General features: G+C 40.1%; 1 protein-coding gene across 1 annotated transcript in view; it reads left to right on the forward strand.

Moving 5' to 3' along the window:
• The window catches only part of DSCAM (Down syndrome cell adhesion molecule), a 402368-nt gene that overhangs the window by 286108 nt on the left and 91168 nt on the right, over nucleotides 1–25092 (forward strand). The window contains exons 12-16 of the mRNA XM_010580406.1: nucleotides 4019–4215; nucleotides 7299–7395; nucleotides 8851–8979; nucleotides 14387–14554; nucleotides 18476–18546. Of these exons, the coding sequence (XP_010578708.1) occupies nucleotides 4019–4215; nucleotides 7299–7395; nucleotides 8851–8979; nucleotides 14387–14554; nucleotides 18476–18546 (662 nt within the window). The remainder of the gene's footprint in view (nucleotides 1–4018; nucleotides 4216–7298; nucleotides 7396–8850; nucleotides 8980–14386; nucleotides 14555–18475; nucleotides 18547–25092) is intronic.

Raw genomic sequence — 25092 nt, forward strand, 5'->3', positions numbered from 1 at the left:
CATGAAGATGATCAAAGGGCTGGAGCACCTCTTCTATGAAGACAGGCTGAGAGAGTTGGGGTTGTTCAGCCTGGAGAAGAGAAGGCTCCAGAGAGACCTTATAGCAGCCTTCCAGTACCTAGAGGGGGCCTACGAGAAAGCTGGAGAGGGACTTTTTACAAGGGCATGTGGTGATAGGACACGGGGTAATGGCTTTAAACTAAAAGAGGGTAGATTTAGATTAGATGTAAGGAAGAAAATCTTTACTATGAGGGTAGTGAAGCACTGTCACAGGTTGCCCAGAGAGGTTGTGGATGCCCCATCCCTGGAAGTGTTCCAGGCCAGGTTGGATGAGGGTTTGAGCAACCTGGTCTAGTAGAAGGTGTCCCTGTCCCTGGCAGGGGGGGGTGGAACTAGATGATCTTTAAACCCAAACCATTCTATGATTCTATGATTTTATGAAATTATCATAATCTATAAACTGTAGCTTCTATTTTGTCCAACTTTGACCAACAGACCTTTAACAACGCACAACACCACATGGCATGCTTCAGAGAAAGACGTGGAGAACCCCAGAGGAGAGAGAATTGGATTAATTTGTCCCATAGGGAAGCCTACTCCTGTAGTACTGGAACATGATGCTATGCATTCCTTGAACATGCACAGCAACATGCCCTTCCCTTCCAAAATTCTCTTATATAAATACATATCATTATATGAGTGTGTATATAATGTATATTTGAAGAGATATAAAGTATACACACACTTAATAAGGCATCTGAATCATCTTGATACATTTCTAAATGCTTTCACTTTTTTTTTTAAGACATCCTGAGAGAATCTCTCATGCATATATAGTACAGATTTAGTTTGCTTATTTACAGTTTTCTAGATTATTTTGTCAGTAAAGAGCCAGCATATTTATCTCAGTTATTTGCATTAGTAATTTGATTAAAGATAGTTGGAGGATGAAGAAATACATTGCCTAAAATATCCTTGGGAATGTGTCTTTGTTACCAGAAATCTTTTGACATAGAGGAAGATAAAAAGAAGAGCTTCTGGTTTAGGATCACTGGAGATAAATTGTGAAGAGTAAAAAATCAGCTTTGGAGGAAGGGGAAATATTTAGCTGTGAGGCATCGCTATGGCAATAAGGAATCCTTGTGGAAGATTATTGAGAGGAAGGGAAGGATAAGCAGGGATAAAGCTGTATCTGACAAATAAAGTCATCTTTCTTTACATGTTTTTATGCTGCTCTTATTAAGAAAGTTTGTTGGAAAAAAAGTTGAGCTTCATAAACTAGCCTCTGTTTTTTAAAAAGCGAGCAAGATAGTCGTGGTGTTTGGTTTGGCACTGTCACCCATCAGGGGACTCTTAGTAGACAACTGTTTAGGAGACCTGAAAGTGAGGAAGCAGTCTCTGAGACAGGCTTCTCGAGGTCTGTGGGATTTAAATCCAAACCCAAACATCCCGTTTTCTGTGGGTGCGTGCTGTGCGCTCCTACCCGAGAAGCAGGAGGAGGGTAAACCAGCCAGTGCAAGGCTCACCTGCTCCAAATGCTGAGCCCTCCTGCCTGGGAACACGGGCACCCCGGGAGCTCAGGTGTCTCATGGGGAGGCACACACCACCCCCAGCTCCTGGGTGGGCTAAGGACATGCTCCCTCCGTCACCAGAGAAACTCAAAGTAGGAGATGCTGATGGGAAGGAGGACCGCAGCTGTAGAGAAAATCACTAAGGTGACTTGAGAGGTTGGCATGATTTAATTAGGGATGGGGAATGCGGTTGGAGGAGGAAAACATTGCTGTAGGGGTTAGAGAACGTGTGAGATCCTGAGGAGGTTGCAGAATGAAGAGGACAGGGGGAGGTGAAGGGGACTGGAGAGTATTGCATTGAGGGGAAAAGAGGGAGATGTGGAGAGGTGCGGCAAATGAAGAAGGAAGGGACATGTGGAAGGCTTGGGAGACTATAGAAGGAAGAAAGGTGCTGGCACAAGTTAATGATGGTAATGTGGACTCCTTAATAGCCTGTCACTCATTTGAATTGGGTCTCTTATTGATGAACAAAATGCATAGAAGGTTATATTGGTCTATTTCAGGTGTTGCGGATGGGGGCAGATAAGTTCAAGTGCACATACCTGCACACGCAGGGCTCACAGCCCTGCAGCTGCATAGGCCTAGTATGCTCGCTTCTGTGTTTGGAAGCAACAAGCAGATGGCCACAAAAAGTGACTTTCTGAAATTAACCTCCCTGTGAGTGCTAGTACTTGGACAGACTCCAGATGAATCTGAATCTATTTTCATTCTCTGGAAGATGGAATCAGGCTTGTCCTCATTTTCTATTCTGATTATTCATCGTTTCTTCTCTTTGAATGCTCCTCTTTGACAAAACTAACCGGTACCTAATATCCAGACAAGATGTACTTCATCACTAATGCATATCAGTGCCTAAAGAGCCTCATGTATCTCACAAGACCTTTCTAAGAGTTCTTCCTGTAATTAGATCCCATTCGTAACTCTAACCACAGCTCCACAGCCCTGTTAATTTTCAAATCAGTTTGTTTTTGTTCAGGAAGCCTTTGAACAGAAAGGGCTGCATCCTGACATATTGTCATATCCAAGCATCAACAGCTCTGGCATGTGAAAAGGTCATGCCACCAAGCATTAACATTTCAGAATAGCAATTATAGTAATTCATTTAAATAAGGAATTTTTTTGCTGTCTGGTAGCGACAGATGCAATCTATGCAGGAGGAAAGACCGGGAAGGCCTCAAATTGGGTCCTGCGCCAATGTCATCTTCTTAAAATAGAGACCCAGAGAAGTTCAGATGGAATGAGTGAGTTGTTCTGCTAAGAACAGGCAAGCAAGCGTTCATGCATAAAACCAAGGAGAGTGGGCTATTGCAGGAGGCAGCCCTGGAGTGCAAGAGCTTAGAGAAGGGACTCTTTACTGCCACCTCAGATGCTTTGAAAGGAGTGGACACGTTCATTCAGAAGAGAGCAGTTCTGTGTGTTGTCCAGGGCTTTCCAGCTTCTCCCAAGCAGGGAAAGGGCCAGAACTGAAAGACAGACTCATGGGCTTTGATTCTTCCTGCCCACAAATGCTCACAGATGCTATTCATTGGTGGACAAATCACATGGGAGGGAAAGGACAGGCTACCGAGGACACCAAAGAGACCATCCTCTTTCAAAAATGTTGTGTTTGGAGGGGATTGCAGTAAAACACTCTGAGGATTTTTTCTTCCTATTTCCAGAAAATGTTCCAAAATGTGAAAATACTTGGGGTTCAAGCCTATTCTTGCTAACAAGAGAGTACTTTTTTCAACATTAAAATTTTTTAAAGTCCTGAATGATTAATGACGTTGACAATTATGTCCAAACCGTTCTGCAAATACCTTCTGAATACAATAAAAAACTGAAATCTAGCTAGGTTTATTGTCAGTTTAATTATACTTTCAGTTCAGTACAGTTTAACTATGCACTCAGCATATACTTGGACTGTAAGCTCTTTGGTGCAGAGCCTTTCTTTTAATTTTGTACAGCTCCTGGTTTAGTTGAACCCTCATTTTGATAAGTCATTACTGTTATACAAAATGGTAGAGCATATATCTGTCAGCAAATAAAGCAGTAGCTCACTCGAAAGAATAAGAAATTTTTATCAGTTCTTTATTGGCCCCATATCTGAATGCTTATTACTTACAGTACCTTTATTTACTGTGAAAATTTTAATTATGTTACAAGTTGTCCTGTGAGCGGCAAAACAAATGGAGCCAGGCTTCCTTTGGATTCACATCTTCTTGTCTCTTCTCTACAGCCCCACTGTCCAGTCCCAGCTCCTCTCTGCTAAATTCCCTTTGAGGCTCATCTTCAATCTTAAGAAAATTCTCTTACACAGCAATGAAAGTAAAATAATTCCTCGCATTTTTTGCCATCTTGTCAAATATGGACAAGCTGAATGAGACCCAGATTAAAGGACCAGGCCTGTATCAACAGACTAGTCAGCTCACTAAGGAGCAATATTTTTTTGTTTTGTCTGGTTTTAGTTCCAGCTATGATAACCTCCTATCCAAATACCACCTTGGCAACGCAAGGTCAAAAGAAGGAGATGAGCTGCACAGCACATGGAGAGAAACCCATCATAGTCCGCTGGGAAAAAGAAGACCGAATCATTAACCCTGAAATGTCCCGTTACCTTGTTTCCACCAAGGAAGTCGGAGATGAAGTGATCTCTACTCTGCAGGTAAGAAAACAAAGTGACCTGCGACTCATCTACATGTGTGAGAGTGTTGCTTGATTTGGTTTTGATAGGGTTGCATACCTCTGCCCTACAAGGTCAGAGCCCCACCACTCTCTCCACCCGTGGCACAGCCCTGGAGAGCTGGCAGCAAGAGGACATAGAGGAAATCTCTGCATCCCACCCACCCGCCACCCCCCACCCCGAAAAATTACTCTCCATCCTCCCCTGCTCCAGAGGCAACAAGAGAGTAAGCCTGGCTCACAGCCCCCCTGTCCTTTCTGTCTCGGGAGCAACATGGCTCATGCCTTAGCCTGCCCTTCCTGGGGGGCCACAGCTCAGTTTTGAGTACACTGCTGATAAGCGCTGAGTAAATATCTGACCCCTAGCTCTGATGTGTGTCAGGCTTCCTTCACCAAAATCATTAGCCGTTTTGAGATAAAAATGCTGTCTTTTTAAAGTACGTTTTCTCCCTCCCTTTCACTTTGTGAGGCTTGTGAGACCATTTTACAAAGTCAGGTTAGTCATCAGATTCAAAGTGAGATGGAAGGAAAAGGCACATGTAGATACGTAAGTAGTATATCTACTGCTGCCAGTAGTCCTTGGCACTTATTGTACACAGTAGCAGAAGTCACCAAGCCACCTAGCAAACAGTCATAGACTTCATCTTCACTTCTGTTTCTGTGACAGGCAGCTGTCTGGTGGTGTGGGAACCATGCATCTCGACCTGCCTGACAAATCAGTATGTGGGATTCTGTTAACTCCTAAGTGGCTGACCTGGGTTAGATTGAGGGGCTACATGAGTAGCACTGGTGGTTTGGGGACTTAAGTTTCCCCAAGATGCCATGGAAGCACAGGAAACTCCTGCTGTTCTGGTGCCACCTACAATGGGTGGAACTATGACATTGCCCTCAATGTACCAGGATATACCTTTTTCCACTCAAATTTAAAATTTACCAACATGAGAAAGTTATCAGTCCATTCCTTTATATTTTTACATGTGCCTTTATGAAATCTAAAAGAATTTTTTAAAAAATCATATAGATTCTCAGTCAAAAATCTTGATTTTCCATTTTTTTAGTCACATGCTTAAAAACATTTTCACCAGGCTCAAGGAAATAATTCTCTAGCTCTCTGGTGATTGTCTATATTCTAGTGTAACTCTTAAGGTATATCTCTTTCTTTACTAGCCAAAAATTGTGTTGGATGATATCCAGTAAAAATCTGGTTTTGCTCTCTGTGAGGGAGCTTTGTCATTGATTTCTGTAAGGAAGAATAAGTTCTACGTGTGACTTTGTTCATATTAGTATATTTGTGTTACAAATAATACTTAATTATAGGATAGACCCCTAGACCTCTCTGCTCTCATTTGTCTTATTGACTTTAATAAGATAATGCCTGGATGCACAACAATATTTCTTTTTGGAAGGCTGGAGACCTGCTTGGAGGAGTCTCTTCTGAAGCAGTTGTGTACGGTAGTGGCATTCTACATCCATATGTATGTTACATCATACAAAACCTTTGACTTCTGAGAGATAAAATGCCCCCAAAATAGAAAATGTCAGGATTAAGGTTGTCTCTGAAGCTTTTAACTCAGTGCTTTTGCATGTGTGCATGATGATGTGATCTTTAGTTGTATACTCAGCTTTTATTTTTTCTGCAGGACCCCTGCCTCAGTCAGGCATGACTTGGATTTTCTCTGGAGTTGAATTAGGGTTGAGTAATGAAAGACACTGTGTGATGCAAGGCTGATCATTGAAACCAAACTTTTCACAGGTGGCCAATAATTGTGTGTTCTTTGTTTTCTAGGTACTTGCCTTGAGCCCTTGGGGTCTGATTTGCAGAAGTACTAAGCCCTCATAGCTGCAGCTTAACTCAATGGAAGCTGTTATGAACACATGAAATGCTATTTATTGCTAAGGACTCTGAGGGGGGGAAAGAAGGCCCTAGATGTATCAAATTGGGCTCTGAAAAATTTTGTTTTCCTATCTTAAAGCCCAGCCACACGTGCAACTTAACACAGCTTGACATGTTACCGCATCTCAGATGATAACTCTCCAATATCCTTGTAGCAAGTGGGAAATTAATCCATTTATCTTAACCAGTGGTGAATGAGAGTTGTGCTCATATTACCTTGGCTTTGCTGAGGAATAAAGAGCACATGGAGTTACCATGGCTCAGCTAATATATGGCAACTTGTCAAGCAGCCACAAACATTATCATATGTCTGGTTCCTTAATTCCCCATACGAAATGGTGGTAATACTCTTCATGATGTCAGGGTTTATGAAAATAAATTCACTCATGTTTCTGAAATGGGTATTGCATAGGTGAATCCACAGAAAAGGCTGTGAGAAAATGAATGTCTGTCTTCAGGGCACAGTTTGAACTGTGTGCAGTAAATAAAGTGTGGACCAGCACACTGAACAATGAGAAGAAAATGGTATTTGGAATATCTGCTCATTTAAAAAAAATCCTCTCCCTATTGTACGTTGAATGAAGCAGTGGTCCTGTAGAAAAAGATCATTATGATCATGTACATAGAGATCATGTATAACTTTCTATGTTATTAAATAACAAATTGAAAAGAAAAGCCACCCAAAATTTTATTATGAGGCACCCTACTGAATACTACAGGGTTCACCACCAGTGTTTGAAACTTTATTTCCTCCACACAGACTTCAGCCACATGAGTTATTTTCAGAAATAACTGGAAAAAATTGGAGGCAGCAGGAGGCACCATTTTGTATGGAAAATTTCAGCCAACTGTTAAATACTTGGCAAACTTATGAGTAACTGGAAACAAGACTTCTGATGAGAAGCTACAGGAATAGGTGGTGCTCCAACTCATGACTACACATGTAGAGCTGATAGCCTGCTTCCTCAGCCCAGGTGTTGCTAGTTTAGATAAGTCTCGGTATTTTAGATGCTTTACTATGCATATGTATGTATGTGTATAACATGCAATATTTATTTATTACTGTCAAGTAAAACAGTTTGTACAATTTTTCTTGCACCATACAGAAAAGCTGTTGGTTTATTTTCTCTGCGTGCTGTTCAATCAATCACTTCTTTTCAAACCACCTATAGATTTTGCCAACTGTGCGTGAAGATTCTGGCTTCTTTTCCTGCCATGCCATCAATTCTTATGGGGAGGATCGTGGAATTATTCAGCTCACTGTGCAAGGTAGGAAGAGGACAACATAAGGAAAAAAACACAGCTATTGTAGTACAGTAAGTGTATGCCATCCTCAGAAATCTGTTGGGGGAGGGAGGCTCTGATTCCTAATTAAATGTATTCCTCATTGTCAAAGAAATGAGGAGCTGTGTTAAGACGCCCAGTCTTTCATTTTCCAGCATCACAGATTAAATCAAAATAAAGGATGAGCTTGAGTCTTTCTAGATCTGTACAAATTAATAAGAAGAATTTTTCTTACATACACTAGCTGACACTCTACTAAAGATACTTAAAACTATCATCTTCAGTAGGGACAATGGATATGAGGCGGTTACATTTTCAGGGGGAGAGGGACAGGATTGCATTTGCTTTTAAAGAACAAATGTGCTTAAACCCCAAGTCTGAAATAAAGCAAAAGTGATCTGACTTTATCTCTAGAGAAATGTTAAACCTACTGTGGATCTTTAAACAAAATATTTCAAGTTTAAACAGTCAAAATAAATTGTAATCAGTTTGCACAACGCAAACTCTAGGAACCTATTGTGCCTGGGTCTGGGGTTCCCCTCCGCCAGGGTTTCCGTCAGGCAGACAGCAGCAAGTCCTGGAGTGGCTGAGCGACAGTATTTGGGATGCAGAGCACGGGCAGGACTCAGCCACTGGCCACTGCTTCTTTCTGTGCGATGCCTGTTCCTCTGCTTGTATGCCTTTGAGCATGCACACAACACATTTCTAGGACTTGCAAATTTCTTTCTCCTCACTCTTGATTTCAAGTAACAGCAGATTTCAGGGAATGCCTAAGGCAGCACTGCCAAAAAATTCAGATGGAGTTTGGGGACAGGTTCTCAGTTACACCACTGCCCATTTAAACTGCCATGACAATTTAAAGGGGCATTAGAATCAGTATAAATGCTATTCATTTACATCCTTAACTGTAGAGACAGAAAGACGTTTTAGTGTAAATTTATACTGCTATCAAATTATTCTGTTATTAAATGAAGACCTTTAAACCTACTCAAAGAGAGAGAAATTTTACTCCCTCCCCCCACCAAATTTAACCCTTTTAAGTTTAGTGTTCATGTTTCTACCATCACCTTTTGTGTAAAAGCTGTAGAAGTATCAGTGAGACATGGTCATGGTGTTCAAGGCAAAAATCTTTTCTAGCATGAGTAGTCCAATCCAGAGTGCTTCTAAGGAAATGCAACTCTATGTTGCATATAAGAAGGTTAAACAGAAGTCAGTATTCAAGATTACCTCAGTGACTCCTAGCTGAAAAGTGACTTTTCCTCCCTCTGTTTAGCGTTCTTCAGCAGGTGATTAACTGGCTCAGGGTACTAATGAGTGACCGGAGAAAATGCTATGAGAGCTTACCATCAGTAAGCTGTGCCAGTGCCATGCGCATAAATGTTATCTTGTTAAGGGTACGGGCTTTCTTCTGACTAAAACTGTGTGTGTGTGTTTACTCAGAGCCCCCTGACCCTCCTGAAATAGAAATCCGAGAGGTGAGAGCACGCAGTATTGCCCTCAGATGGACCATGGGATTTGATGGAAACAGCCCAATCACTGGCTATGATATTGAGTGCAAAAATAAGTCGGGTAAGAAATAATCTTCCTCTGAAGTCATCCCCATCACTAGTCATTCATCACTGAATTTGTATCGTAAAAGATAATTCATAAATTGAAACTGCCTGATGGAAATTTTTACCATGGTTTATTTAATCTTCCACAGTAAGATTTATCTTCATTTGTTGTCTTTTTTTTTGAGGTAAGGACGTTAAGTTTAGCAATTGTTCCTTTTCCCTTTTATCAGAGAAACCTACACATAAGGGGAATAAATTTTTCTGTAAAACAAGCCATTCTAGGTGATAGCTGTTATGATGGTTTTACTGGCTGATTCTTGGTCCCTGTTCTTATCTTTTCTCTGTTGGGTTTTTTTTTTCTTTTCATTTTCTGTTTTTCCCTATAGAAAAATAATACCTGCCTTTACAATTTATCTTTTCCTGTAGTGCTGATTTTTAGAAGTTATTTTCTATTGATATCTGAGTACATGGCATCTTCCCTGGAAAGTTAGCAGTGAAAAAGAGTAGTTATGAGAATTTCTAGACGAAGAAAGCTGTGTGGTAATTTGCTGAAGCACCATGCAGAGTTTTCAGTAACATACTGGAAATACTCTGAAGGATAAGATCAGTAGCACACATTGGCAGGCCAACGAGAGCAGGTACCTTTCTGCTAGGTTACCAGGTAGTCACATCAATGAACGCCAAATAAGATGAATGAGGTGAACAGTTTAAAAAAAAAAAAAAAAAGCAACTCCCTAAGTCAGAAAAAAATTCCTGTTCCTGCACATATTAAGCCCCCAAAATATTCACTTTTGAAATCTAAAAACATTCAAGGTGCATTGGAAATATGTGATGTAAGATCACACTTGAAATGAGGCACATTGTTAAGCACTGTCCCTGAGTCATGATTTGAGAAGGGACTAGAAAGGAAATTGCAATGGAACAAAGTTTCCATATTTCAAGTATGATTAAAAAGACACTGAGAAATTGTATTTTACTATTTTATGTTGGAGTTTGTTGCACTATTTTTAAGGGGACGTAGTCCACTGGTAGGAATCCTCTATGTGTGCTTACCAGCAAAACATGCTGTTTATCAAAGCAACTATAGTACATTTATAGTCTTCTCCCTTTAGTTCTGAGATGTAAAAATGTATTTGTTCATAGAATTCTAAAATTTGCTGATTTTTTTTTTAAATTACTCTACTACCCGTCTTTTCTATTCTTCATTTGTCTACATTGTGTATTTCCTTTGTGCTTTACTTAGGCAAAAATGTTGTGATGTTTTCATTACGAGATAAAATATTTTCAAGCATGTTAAATCATCAGTCAGCATTTTTGCATTGTATTTGTAAATAAACTTGATAATGTACAGGTAAGCATGGTACCTGAAAGATTACAAATAAAATTTCACCACTGAGGCTGTGGTGAGGAATCACAGGTTTGGAGATGTAGGCTAGGTAAGGATGCCTTCAAGGGTTATGTATACCTACAAGTTTCTGGGCTTTGTTTTCTTTTTGATTCTTTTCCTTTCTTGCCAACCACCCACCTGCTCCAGAAAAGTTTTTGAAAGTCATTCTTGCCTGAAAGGCTCCTTTCTCACCCAAAAACAGCACTTGTATTTCTGGTATTTCTGAATCACGCAACTCAGCATAACCCCACCTGGGAAGATTGAGCTGCTTTCCTTTGATTGAAGCAGTAGTGGAACAGGACTTCAGCGCTCTAAAACATCCTTGTTAGATTTAGTTCAATGTTTTCAAGCGATAATACAGAATGCAGGCAAAGATTAGGCGGTAATCACTGTGAATTTGCATTGCAAAATTATGTCTCTGTAACATGGCATGATAAATCAATAGCAAGACAGCAAATAAAGCGCCATCAGATTGGATGAAAACATAAGACACAACATAGTGATAAAGGTTAAAAAAAAAGGAAGAAATTAAAAATAGAGGGTGGCAGAATTGGTGTTGGAGAAAATATTTCTGTGTCTGTATATGAAGACAAATACTGGATGTCATGCCCTAAAAAGAGCAGATTATCTTCATTTCACTGCAAACAACAGAAACATCAGGTTTTGGAATCTGAGGCTGAATGTTTGGAGAAACTAGGATCAGGTTTCTGAATTCTTGTACACGATTATCGTCATTAATTAAATCATCAAGAAGATGAAACACCAAAGATGGTTACTGAAGAACTTGCACAGGGTTGGGGTAAGTTAGAACAAAGAAGAAGAAATTAAGAAAAATTCTCACAGTTTCCAGATATTAACGGGACAGAAGAACACTTAGGTAAAACATTCACAATCCAGATGGTAAGCTCAGGGAACATCCTGCCAAGGCCAAAGGAAAGCTGTAAACTGCACAGTTGTGTTTAGTGAGAATTTTCCACCTGTGTTGCTTACCCTGAGGACTCAGAAATGGGTTTACAGCAGGATGCATCATCTAGGCTTCTCAAGAAGGAAAACTGCAGAACTTCTCACTTTCAGAGAAAGTGCAGGTGACCACGTCATGCATGGACTTCACTATACGATGCTGCCCTCATGTATCCTATCTACCCCTACCGTGCCACCAGACAAAAAAGACATGTTAGTTACCCTCTAGAAGGAGCATGGAGCTGCCTGTCACATGGATAGGTGGCATCCGTAGGGTCCAGTTGCCGTGCAGGAGCAAGATGAACAGTGGGAGCTCAGCATTTCAGGCTGTTTCAGTACGTAGATACAATGCCTGTCTGTACAGAACCGTACCTGCGGCGCTCAGACCCGGCCCTTCATCGAAACCACTGACGTGCAGCCATCGGACGTTTCCACTGGGGGTGTAGAAAAAGGTTTGAAGATAGGAACAGGTATGGGCGTCCTTCTTTGTTCCTCTCCTCATCCTTTTTATTTTTTATGCCATTAGGGAAAGCTGAGGGGCAAACTGACCATCAGTTCCATTTAAGTCCAGATCCGAAGGGAGAGGGCTGTGCTTCGCGCTTTCTTGTGCTCACATGTGAACTGAGCACCCTTCAGGACGCAGGCGCCTTCGCAGAGCTGGGGGGTCCCATCGTCGTCCCCCCAACCCCACCGACGGTGGCAGCGCTGGGGTGGGCCCGGGGGGGGGCAGCCCCTGCCCCGGCCTGCGGCCTGAAAAGCCGCGGGTGCATCCCCATCATCTTCCACCGAGGAACCCCAAAGCTCCAGCCTTTGCTTTAGGAACGGGTGCAAAGCTGCTGGGTTTCATGAAATCATAAATGTCTTCATAGATCATTGTGTCGGCGTGCATTTTATATCACACTGAGAAACGCCTGGGTGGAACATTTCATGAGTGGAACAAGGAATACGTTAAAAATTCCACTCTTTGTTTTTTTGTTGGTTTTTTTTTGCTAGACCATTGCTGCTTGTTTTCTGTGCTTTTTCAGTCTTTCTAGGTAAGTGGATTTTAGAGCTCTCTGGAACAACAATAAAAACCAGAAGAGCCAGTAGTCAATACCTCACTCAATTACTTACCACATGGACATGAGCAAATATTTTTAGGATTTGCCAGAAGAAAACAAAATTAATTCTTTTTCTTTTCCTTAATACCACTTAAATTTTTCTAAACTGAAAACGGTTTTGGAAAGAAGTTGATTAATTTCTCTCTGGACTGATTCAGTTTGGAGGGATTGCTTTTCTTGGTTTATTTTACCCTTTAAAAAGGGGATACGTGTATCAAAATATCCTCCTGATTTCCATGTATTAGTCATAAATAAACACTGGAAACCTACATTGGGAAGTACAAAAGACTGCGACTTTTCATCTCTCTCTTTCTCCATGGCATGTCATTACTTAATGTACTAAGAATCACCTGAAATTTTCCAATTTGTTTATTTGATTTCAGCAGCTAATATGTACTACAGAGTCCTACCACTCAGAGGTCAGTATTTCAAACAACCAAGTGAAAACTTAAGCAAATTGATAATGTATGGACTATATTAAAAGAAATTCTCATAATTCTCAAGGGAAAATTTAACACATTCTCTGTACCAAGCAGGTCTTTTTTTAAAAATTTCTTTCCTGTTGGTGTCGTACACTGGAACAGAGAGAGTCTCCTTCTGTGCTTGTATAACATTTAACACAATGGAGTGTAACTGCTGGTTAAAATTCTGTAAAGTTTAAGAAATTCTGTGAAGTTGTAGCAAACTGAAAGCAAGTTGTAGCAGCACTGCCTGCAGGTAACTCCTTTAAAGCTTCTGAAAGTATCCTGCAGAGGTAGCTGTGACAAACTCAGTTACCAAGGGAAAATATATTCAAGTGAATTTGGTTAGAACTTAAATGTCTGATTCCTGTATGTTTTCTGGGTAAACGAAGCCACACGGACAAGCAAACAGGCCCTGTAACCAGCCAACTTGCGCATCTTTAACAAGCTCGTATGAAAGAATTTATGTGCAAATATTTTGTATCTGAGTAAGCTTTCTATTTTTAAACTATCCTTTCTTATCTTCTGACCTTTCTGCAATCCTGCCTACAGTGACCCATACTGTAAAACACTCCTGTAGAGCCTCCAGTGACATCCCCCATAGGATGCTGCAGAGGTTAAAGGAGGAACATCGCCTGCAGTAAGAAAGAAATGAAGGATGGCAACTCATAAAAGACATCAAGATGCTTTGAATGGATAAATTCTATTATTTTGTTAGCAGCAATTGAATGCTTGGATGAAAAGGAGTGGTTACTGTGTTTAGCCAGTTTCCATCCTTTTTCCTGTTATACGTCTGGAGAATTTATTAAAAACATAACAGGCAGATGAATAGTAAGCATGAATAATAATAATGTGCTCTTCCTTTTACAGATATATGCAAAGAGCTAAGAGGGTTCTACATTCCCCTTGTATTAAACTGCTGCTGCATCCTGACATGAGTCAGGGAGATAGCATCAGTCCTGGAGGGTGCTGAGCCCCATGGCCAAGTACTCCAAGCTCGTGCTCACTGTTCACCTGTGGTCTGCGCTCCTGGAGTTTGGGATCAAAGTCTAAGAGCCCTCCATTCCTGTTTATTAACTCCTTTCCCCCCCTTTTTGGAGCACAACCCACCTTCTCGTTGAGTGAGGATGCCTTCGGGGCAGGAGCTCCCAACTTTTTCACAGTTGTTCCAATGTAGCAATGGTAAAAAAACAGTATGTACACACACACACAACTGGGGAATCTTTGCTGCTCTCACCACTCCCTCAAAAAAAAAGGCCAAGGAGTAGCTATTTCCTTAGATTTGCTGATGACCCTGGGGCTGAGATCCCATTGATCACAGCACCACACTTGAAGCAGTCGGGAGTGCTGTCAAGGAAGGCGATCACTCGATTTGCTTGTAGCAGCAGGCATTTTCTGGGTTAATTCAGCAATGGCAGTATCCTGCTCTGTGAGATGCTTTAACTGCATGGTTGTGTGAGCAATGTTAACATCATCTTTTATTTGTCTGTTTTATTTTAACCTCTTATTAAATAGACTCTTGGGATTCTGTTCAGAGAACCAAAGATGTTTCCCCCCAGCTAAACCAAGCCACTATCATTGACCTCCACCCTTCCTCAACCTACAACATTCGCATGTATGCCAAGAATCGCATCGGCAAGAGTGAGGCCAGCAATGAGCTCACCATCACTACCGATGAAGCAGGTACGCTCTGGTTTTGTAGCATCTAAATCATTCTGGGAATTATTGGTCTTTGATGTGAGGAATCTTTACTTGAAATGCTGCTTATGTTGCTGCAGCTGCATCAAAAGAAATACTGAATTGTTCCCATAAAACACTGTGACTTTGCAACTTCATCGTGTAGGCCTGTAATTAGAGCTGTTCAGTGGCATCTAGTGGTCAAAGAAGACATTGTGCTCCAAATTTTCAGTCTGGGGTACTGGAAACAGCGCATCTATATCTACAGTAAGGCAATTCAATCAACAACATCCTATTTTTAGTGGTGTTTCCTCCCCTGTGGGTCTTATGGCTTTCCTTAGATGCTCAGATATTAGTATAGATGGCTAATTTAAGCTACTCCCATTTGAGAACATTGATCTACATGAATCAAATCTTCCTTTGACTATTCCATCCCCCAACCCACCCACCATTAGTTTTTCTGATCGCTGTAAAAGTCAGTTGGCTGTCATTAGTTTATGTCATCCTCCTGTTCTTTGTTGCCTTGTATTCTTCTACATCATTACAGGTTTCTGTACCAGGAGGGCTATGTGGGCATTTTCACTTTGGCGGCTGGAGCCACTTTTTTGTGTACTCAAATTGTTGCCTTCCAGTGCCATCTTATTTTCATTTCTCAGGGCTAGCAGAAGTGGCAGATGGATAAGGACAGGACAGTCTTGTGCATGCTACCACATCCCAAGTCCTACATGTTAGATGTGACAGTGAAAAAGACTTACGGGTGAAAAGCAGAGGGCTACAGCTCTCTGTTTCAGCAATTAGAATGAAAATGCTGAATGGCCATAAATATTGGTGCCAGGCATACATTGCAATTATATACGATGTACAAAGGTGTTGAGAGTAACCCAAGCAGCTTTAACACCCTTAGCCCACTGAAACTGGATGGAGTTACTCTGAAAAGTCTTGACCAGAAAGGAGCTTGCTCATTTGTATTTGAAAACACATTTTTATCTTGCTAATTTTATTTTTCCTCTTATCTTATGCTAAGGCAGCAATGCTTCCTTCTTTGGGGATTTTGAGAGGAAAACCATAATGCAAGTGTCTGGGTGACAGTGTCCTGGGAGTGGAAACCCTAACTCTTTTTCAAGATTCATGTTGGTCTAAGCTTTGAACACTCAGTGACCGATTTTCAGTTCAGCTCATATGAATACAGCTGTGTAATTCCAACTCATTTTCCCTGTGGGTGAATTTACTACAGTGAAAATATACCCCTTGTCAGGAGAGCATATTTTCGGCTCCGAGGGACTTTCTGAATAAGAACAGGACACAAGGGCTCACAGTGCAAAGCAGAACAAGCAGGAGACAACATGCATTTCTTTTTTCACCAGGTGTCTTTTTTCATCCTAATGGAAGGAAAGCCTTCAGTGAACAGCTTTATTAATGGCGAATAGTTTGTTTGCAACATATTTATCATTTGATCAGGGGTTTTCGCTTCCTTTGTTCAATGAAAATGTGAAACCACTAGAGAAAACAGACTGTCCATTCTTCTGGCCAGCATCATCTGTATCCCCAAAATGCCTGTCCTTCCTTGTGCATATACATTCAAAGTAGAGGGGTGGGTCTTGGAGCTACTCTCTGGTTCTCTTTTATTCATCCATGCTTGGAATATTTCTTACTTGCTGTGTTTTTCCTGACTGATAATTCAGTTGTCAGGATCAGCAGCTGGACTTGAAATAAAAAACCAGCTTTCCCAAGGACAGGGTGGAACCTTAATATAACATTTTATTCAGTTCTCTGTAACCAAGTTTCAGAATAATTGATCCTTTTGTCACTGTCTTTTAAGGAGCCATCTATTTGGAGAAAAAGACCAGCAGTGTGGAACTGTGTTCAAAAGTCACTGATCTACCTAGGGAACAATTGGAAGAGAGGAGGTCAGGCTTAGGCAGAGTATGTGATGTTTGCCTCCTGGGTTTTGATTTCAGGTGGTGTGCAATGTATAGGAGCATAATTTTTTGATCACTGTTTACTTCTGTTCTCTACTTTTACGATAGGAAATGGAGAACAGCATGGGTGCAGGGAATAAGAGAGAACGTAATGAGAAGGGAGCAAAATAAAGGTCGAAGAAAGACAATATAAAAACTGAACAACTCAAACCATTCTATTGGCAGGGGGGTACAGATTGTGTATCACGTATTACAGTGACCTGAGTTGCCCGGCACTAGCTATTAGAAAGAAAACTGTAAAGGGTCTCTGTGGCAAAAGGATAGTCAAGCATGGCATGATTTCAAAGCTTACAGACCACAGCTTTCCCTCCGTACAACCACAGTTAGCTCCTGTGTTGGAAAATAGACTGCAGGTACACACTTGCCCTAATGCTTGTCAGAAAAACAAAAGCATTATGGCTGTTGTTTAATACTGAAATCAATAGAGGAAGCTGGGATATCTGGGTTTTCTTTAAGTCTTTGTCACAAATTCTGTATGACATTAAATATATAAAATAAATGACTTCTTATCTAACATTTCACCATGGTATGCTGGGAACAGTTAGCTACTCTGGTCTGTAAAAACTTTTGGGGTCTTTCAACAAAAAGTCAAGATTTTAAGGAACACATTTAAAAAACAGTTTTAGGATCAAATGCTTTGCTCAAATTCCACTACATTATAATGTACCTGGAGAAATGGCATTTGTGTTTGTCAACAGGTGGACAGAATCAAGGACAGGATTCAAAAAATTCATAGAGATCTCATTTTTGCCCATGGACTTTTTCCTCTTCTCCTTCCTGGACATTAATGCAAGGGGAGTGGAAATAAAGTTCTTTCAACCTTTGGAAATTTCCCATGTGAAGGACAGTCAAGAATGGCACAGAATAGGGCATCTTTAATAACTTAAGCATATTATAGGCTGTGTTCTGGGTCTCTGTGCTTTCATCAGTTAAAGCAACATGTTCTGGTTCCTTTCACCACAGCCGACATTTACTGCTGCTCCACCTCTAACAGCCCCATCTCACCCTTTTTATTGCTTTACTTCCTTTGTCATGCTATTAAACTTAATTTAATACCTTTTACTGAGGCCATATTCTGCATCAAGGGAACCCTCTACAGCAGCTTGAGATTACTCCAGTCCTTTCTTCAGATCTTTCTTTTACAATGATTTACCTTGCTGAGCAAGCAATTTACTTCACACCTCTCCGTTCAGTCCCAGTCAATTTTTGATCTACTTTGTAGCTGCCCAGCTGACAAGTAGGTTCCCCTAGACTCAGGGCCTTCTTTTTTCATTCGCCTTTAAAGCATCATGCACACCTTTGGCAGCATATTAACAGTAAATGAAACTCCCCCTGACTCAGGCGGGAGCTGCAGTGTGCTTTTTCCATCTGGCAGTTATTTTTTGTCCAATTTCAGGCTGGGATACTTACGCTGAGGACAGGGAGAGAGTAACGTGCAGTTTTTTGTGTATCAAATATTTGATGTTTGACTGAATGTGCTCAGTCCCTAGTGAACAAAGGGGATCCCACTGAAAAGTTTGTGACATCATGAAGGCCAGCTGAGGAGCTCCTGTCTCACCTGCTTTCAGATGGGTTCTGCTGCCTTTCTATCACCTACAGGGTTCTGACTGCTGAAATTATGTCTTGCCTATTTACAAAGCAGAAACAGCATTGTGAGCATATCACTAAACAAGAAAAGTCACTATTATTCACTCTTATTTTATTTGCCAGGTTGCTATGTTTTGGCATGTGTTGTATTTCACTGTTGGCCAGAGATGACACCTGAATAAGAAAGCTGCTAGGCTCTGGTTTTGTTTGATGAAGTGGTATCTTCAGTTTTCCATATGGCATTGACTCAGTCCAAATCTTTGTGATGCTGGTGTGTTAAGTTGGTGACATACCATGTGAAGTGCTGAATTCTGTGTGCTGTGAGGGCTGGTTTTGATCCATCTCTCTTCTCTCTTTGCAGCTCCTGATGGTCCACCTCAAGATGTCCAACTTGAGCCTATATCTTCACAAAGCATTAGGGTCACCTGGAAGGTAAATACACACAGCCAAGAATATAGACTCTGACAGTATTATGGTGCATTCAAAGAGGTTCCATTGACAGGATTATTATAACAACTGTGGATCAGTTATTTTATTTGGGAGAGACCTTGCAGATACCTTTGCCGACAAATCTTATATTGGCCATTAAGATTGGTGCATTATGCAAAGAAAGAACCTTCCACTGGAGAGTAATAGCAGCAGCTGCTTGCCTGTACTGATGACAATAACATTTCCTACTTCCTTCTGATTTCAGAGATGAGGCTATGTGCTTGGAAAATGAGCACTCACAGAATTTCACTGTGGTTTGGGGCAAAATTTCCCCAAACCATTGGAGCCAATGGGATTTTTTTCCCATTGCAATGGACTTTGGGACAGAGCCTTACTGAAGGCATGTCTGCACAGAAAGAGCAATATAGTGTCTCAGTATAGTCCATGAGAACTGATGAATCAGAGCAACTGATTTAAAAATATCAGCAACTGATATTTACAAATCTGGCATGTTTTATGACTCAAATAATTTCTTCTAGATTTTTGCCCAGTGTTTTGACAGTGACAGAATGTTTTAAATGCTTTCAGTATGATATCAGAGGTACTTAAACAATGTTTTAAATGGTTTTGTGCTATATACTGCTTGTACATTGTAGTGGACAGAATATAGCTATCTAATTACAGTAGTGTAATCTCAATCTGAATGGCAGTTTCCAGATTGTATTGATAATTCCATATATTTAAGACTCTGAAATACGTAGTATTAAGTGCTGGAGTAGGATGGTGGCATAATAGCCATTAATTTCTATAGTGATGTTAATTACTACTGCAAATGTGGATAATGTGTATTTTGCTCCATGATATGGACCATCCAGAAAGCCAGGATAGTAACAGTGAGCTGCTGCTTATTAACCATATAAATATCTGTGGGCGGCTTATTTATTTATTTATTTATACAATAAATAATCAGCACAATCTTGTGTTAGTTTTGAGTTGGTTCCTGAAAAGACAGGTTTCTACAGTGCATGATCTCCACACAGTGCAGGTGGACATATAACTACCAAGATGTCCAACTAATACAGAGAGGGACCTCAGCTGTCAAGATTTTTTTCAGTAGTTCAATGGTGGTTTAAAAATGGTCCATTAAAAGTTCTGGTTTGATGAGACATTTAAGTATTAAGCTTCAAAAGCAGTAGACTTTTTCAGACCTCTAATGCACAGGTCAGAAATATAGTGCTGATTCTTGGATCTTCTCCACATCTTAAATTTTTATCAGTGCTGGTTTTCATCAAATGGTTTCCAAAACCGAAAGGCATGTAGTCACTAGCCACAGGCTTACCTGATGGTTGAAGTGAAACACAACAATGTACTTATAAAAGGCATACATGAAGCATGGATTTATCTGCAACACACAGTCAGTAGAGCAAAGGAAGTAGCTATTGAAGCAATGCAGAGTGTACAGTGATTCTCAACAACTGAAATTTGCTTCTCAAAGAAGCACTCAAGAAGTTTGACTGACATCAGATCTAGTCAACTATAACCTCCAAGCTTCTATGCATGAACTTGTTTTTGTGGATGTACGGGGTAGACAGATTGAAAGGCTTTGATTGCTTTTTCAAAGTTTACTTTGGGGGCTATTTTCAAAAGCAACAAGAGAAGATAGCCACCATTGGTTCACTGCTGGAGTTTATAGCTGCCATTTGTGATTCTGAAGATTTGCCATTAAATTTGATAAATGCAGATGTGTGTAAGCAGCTACAGGACAAACAAAATTCCCACACCTACATTTTAACAATATTGTCTAAAATGTGGTCCAATTTGTACTTCCAGCACACTTCAAGTCCAACTTAGTGTCCTGATCTCTAGGTATTGTCTGGGGAGTAGAAGCATATCAAATGAGCAGCTGGAGTTTTATTCTCAAGATCATGTTTGGAATTTGATTTGTGAATACTTGTCGAGTAATGATCAGTATCTAATATAACAAAATAATCACAGAAACAAGCTATGTATTGAATATAAACTCCATTGCCCTGGCAAGTCTCATAAGTCGAGTGTAGAGATGGATTTTCACAATTGGAGTGAGCTTAAGGTGTGAGCTACCTGTGACCTTGGAGATGGCTGCTTGTACCTATGCAGCACACATCCAGACCAGGAAGGTGGGTCCATGCTCCCAGAACTGTGCACCACCACGTGAACCTGGTGCCATGTACTGTGCAGATGCTGGCTAGACGTTTGGAGTTTGCTGTGGACTGCACTGCCAGACTGCACCCCCAGTCTCCCATGAATACCCAGTCTCCTGAGAACCTTCAAGATATTATCCCTATAGACCCAGTCTCTGTTAAATCTGTTAAATCTGTTAAATCTTTTAATTTATTGACCAGCAGTATCCGACATGGTCAAGCAGCACGAGAGGCACCGTAGCAGTGTCTTCTAGCAAAGTGCTAAGAAGGTGCTGCTGGCTCTAGCCAGAGGTGGCCTATGGCCCCATCATACCACAAGACCCCATGAGGTGCTGTTTTGCAAGCAGCAGAAACTCTGGAGGTCTGCCTATGAAAGGATGGACAGCAAAAGGCACCACTGGCACTTCACTGAAATTCTGCTCATTGTGGTCTTTGTGCTGTCAAGCCCCTGTGTGCTCACCTTGAAAACTCTTTGCCTTGATTTGCAGTCTTTGCTTTATCTGCTGGTAGGTTAGCTCATCCGATGAGTGCTAAGTTTCTCTGCGGTGCTAGACGTAGTTGAGACCTAATTGTTTTCCCTGACCTTGAAGCTCCTTTGCAGACAAAGGTGAAGTCCATGAGCTCCGTTCCTGAAAAGTTAGTGCTTGCGTAGTCCTACCTTTACTAGAAGAATTATCTCCTGAATGACAATTTGTAACAGCTGATTAAGAAGTCCACCTATTAAGAAGTCCCAGATCAGGAGTGAGACATTTACTTCCCTTGAATTATTGCAGTTATCTCCTGGCCAGAGCAGTTTTGGTCCATTACTCAAAAAGATACTTTAAGATGGTCCCACAGATGTAATATGGTTCAGTTCCATGCTGAATCTTGACTTTTGGGTGGGTCCTTACGATGCACTGCTGTGCAGAAGGCACTCATTGCATTGTGTAATACAAAGTACTTAAGAATAAAGAAATACCCCACGGGATCAATCCTATATTGTCATGGAGGCAAAAAAAAGGAAGAAAATAAACTTAGTAATAACCTGGTCATTTTTATTTTGGAGGCATGTGGAGCTTTTGCCATGAAAAACTATTGACGACATTATACAATATACAATGTATATTATACAATATACATTAAAGTTGGCAAACCTCATTTAAATACAGACGGTGTCAATAACAGCAAAAGGAGCAGAGAATAACACATCAATTATCTTTCATCTTGTATTAAGTTCTATTTCTGCGGCTTACTACAGTCATTAGTCCTCCTTTAAAGTTTCTCTTAGCCCACTTTTAGAAAATCCTAGTTAAGCAAAGTTTTATAGGTCTGTGATCTGTTTAATCCCATTTCTATGTGTCCACATAGAACATTGGGTTTCAGACTGAATTTTTAAACAATACTCAGCACTTTTTCATAGTTTAAAATGGTACAAAAAGAATAGGAATTAAACAGGAATTCTCATTTAGAAAAGAGCATGAAAATATTTATTATTTTTTTTCTTGTAGCACTTTGCAAGGTAAATGAACCCATTAAATTTAGCATGGGAAATATTCCTTTTCCTTTTTATGCATATACACATGCACACAACTATAAAATGTCATACTTTACAAAAGTCGTTGATACCCTATTTTGCAAATATTGGATTTTGTGAGGTAAGCAGTAAGATCATGGACTGAAACTTACTTTTTCATAATGTTCTAAGACTACCAACAAGGTTAACGATATTTTTCCCCATGAACACTTAGTCACGGACATTCTTCACTGAATTTTCTACCAAAAATGTGCCTATACAAAAGACAGTGTATATATCAAATATGATCTATTTGTGCAAAAAAATCAACACAAAATGAAGCATTTAGATAGTACTAACAAGGAACATTTGAAGTTTTGTGGAGCAGAACTTTTCAATGCTTTGTTCTGAAGTGACTTGGAAATTGATTTATATTGTATAATGTTTCAAAGTGAAAAAAAAGTAAAATATTAATATTTTATTTGAAGAAAAAATTCCCTTGACCTAAAACAATTATAAAGATGTATCATGAAAAATGCAAAATTTGCCATTTTATTCCAATTCAAAATGAGAAAGTATATAATTGCAGAATTCCCAGTGAAGAGGCTATTCTGGCTATAGTCCTGCTCTGAGAACATTTCAATGCATAGTAAATGCATGATTCACTTTTATCATTATGTTCCATCTGTTTTACAGTATGATATATGTGTTCCAATATATGTGCTATATGCCTCTGTAATCTATTATGCACAAGGTGTATGCTCACTTTTTCTTGGTGTACAGTGCATGCCTTATGGTATGTAGTGTACGTACATATGGCATCTTAATGTGTGCTGTATGCGGCAGTAGGCAGTGCATGCCATTCACAAAGCAATACATGCACTACCTTATGTGGTGTATGTGTTTTATGCATGTTGCTTGTGATTTCAATGTGCAATGTGTGTTTGTGGCCACAACTTTAGTTCAAAAGCCACCCATGGTCATTCATGGCAATGTTCCAGTTGCAGCCTTTAACTAGGAGAGGCTTTAGATCTTGAGATGTGCAACAGTGCGCATATTAATGTTTGAGACAAGACATCCCCATGCAGACTGTTGAGGATTTGCCAGGCTGTGATGGAATCCAACACTGATGGAGAGAACTGGTGTCCTGGCATGATTAAACTGGTGCCTCCACACTGATACACATTTAGAAAAGAGACAGTGACCTGCAACGTTGTCTGAAAGCACTCTTCCCTGTAATAACATTTGAGTTGTCTGCTGCTTTGTCCAAACTGTTTGTCCTTTAGCCAATTTGAGATGTTTAGATTATGTTAGTTCAGTCTTTTTGCCCCTTCTCATCAACACTGACAATGCCTAAAAAAATGTATGAGCTATGCAAAATGGTATGGCTAGTAACAGAATTTGAAATCCTTCAACTAATGAAACAATTCACCCTGAAATATTTAATTATTAAAATGTGATAAAGTTATTTTCTTCTCAGATGGAATGAAACAGTTTTATCTTATGGAGATATCTGAATCTCAAACAAACCAAAAAAAATCTGACCTTAGTTTCCACCTCATAGTCCAGCTTAAAAAAAACACCTTTTGCAATCATTTAAAGGTCATGAAGCCATGGAGCTGCTCAGAATAGGTAATGCTCTTGCAAACAAAGTGTTTTGATAATAGAAGACCTACATGTTTCTAAAGAAGGTGGGTTTTCTTTGACAACAAAACACAGAAATATTCGAACAGGAATACTCTTAGATTCCAAATACACAGTTCTAATGCCTGCAGTGTGCCTTACAAGGTGCTCAAGACCTGAATCTCCTAATTTAGTCATCCACATCTTTATGGACAGCACCATGCTTGCAGAGAGCTTGTTAGAACCAGAGGAACTGAAGTAGTACAGTGGAAGTTATATCTTTGCTTCAAGTTTTGTTTCTATTTCAGAAGGCAGGAGGGAGGAAAAAAATAAAGCATCTGAAGAGATAATTCAATCCATCAGATGCATCCGGTGATACATTTTGAATACAGAAAGGGTGCCAGCTTTTGTCGAGCAATGATTTGTTGGTAGTGGATGAAAGGCAAATCCCACGCTGGTTTTATTAGCTCCAGTGAAACTTTAGTCCGGTGGACTATAAACTCACTGAAACAGGCAGGTTCTGTGGCCGAAAAGAGTATTCTTCATGAGAAAGTGTTCCTCTGTAGATTTAATGTGATATAGTAACAACAGAAATTGCTGTTTCTGCCAGCCTAACTCACTGCTGATAAAGTGCGTCACAAAGGCCTTTTTTATGGGTCAGTGGAACGGATGAGCTTGTGGGCATCTGGTGGGAATTTGAAAGAGGTTTGGAGGATTTGAAAGAGCTTTTTGTCTATGGTTTATAAACTGTCCCTTAAAACTGTTTATACTTATTATACCTCATATACGTAGAAAATCAGAAAGGAATGTTATCACATATTGAAATTAGTCCAGTACTATTTAAAGGGAATTTTAATAGGTATTTCTGTCAATAACGGGCTTTTTCCCTGAGTTGCCAATCCTTGTGTTACTCTAGACTGTATATTTTATATTGCAAAGTACAGAAATTATTTCCACTAGTCAGATACAAGGAGTCTTGCACTGTGACTGAGAAATATGGTACATAATTATGGCCAACCATTTTGTACTGTCCATATTATTGAATGCCAGATATTGTACACCTTGTTTTAGTAGCTATTCAGTATGCAAATCCCTGCTTTCCAATTCATTATTGCCTTCAGCACTCATTATCTAATCATCTTTCCACACTACACACTGAATGAACAGAAGCATATTTCAAAGCACAGCGTAAAATTTTTCTAATGCATCTAGCAGAATAAACTTATATGACTGCCTTCAACAGATCAATAAATG

Source organism: Haliaeetus leucocephalus, unplaced genomic scaffold (assembly GCF_000737465.1).
Source record: "Haliaeetus leucocephalus isolate CR32 unplaced genomic scaffold, Haliaeetus_leucocephalus-4.0 Scaffold702, whole genome shotgun sequence".
NCBI lineage: Eukaryota > Metazoa > Chordata > Aves > Accipitriformes > Accipitridae > Haliaeetus > Haliaeetus leucocephalus.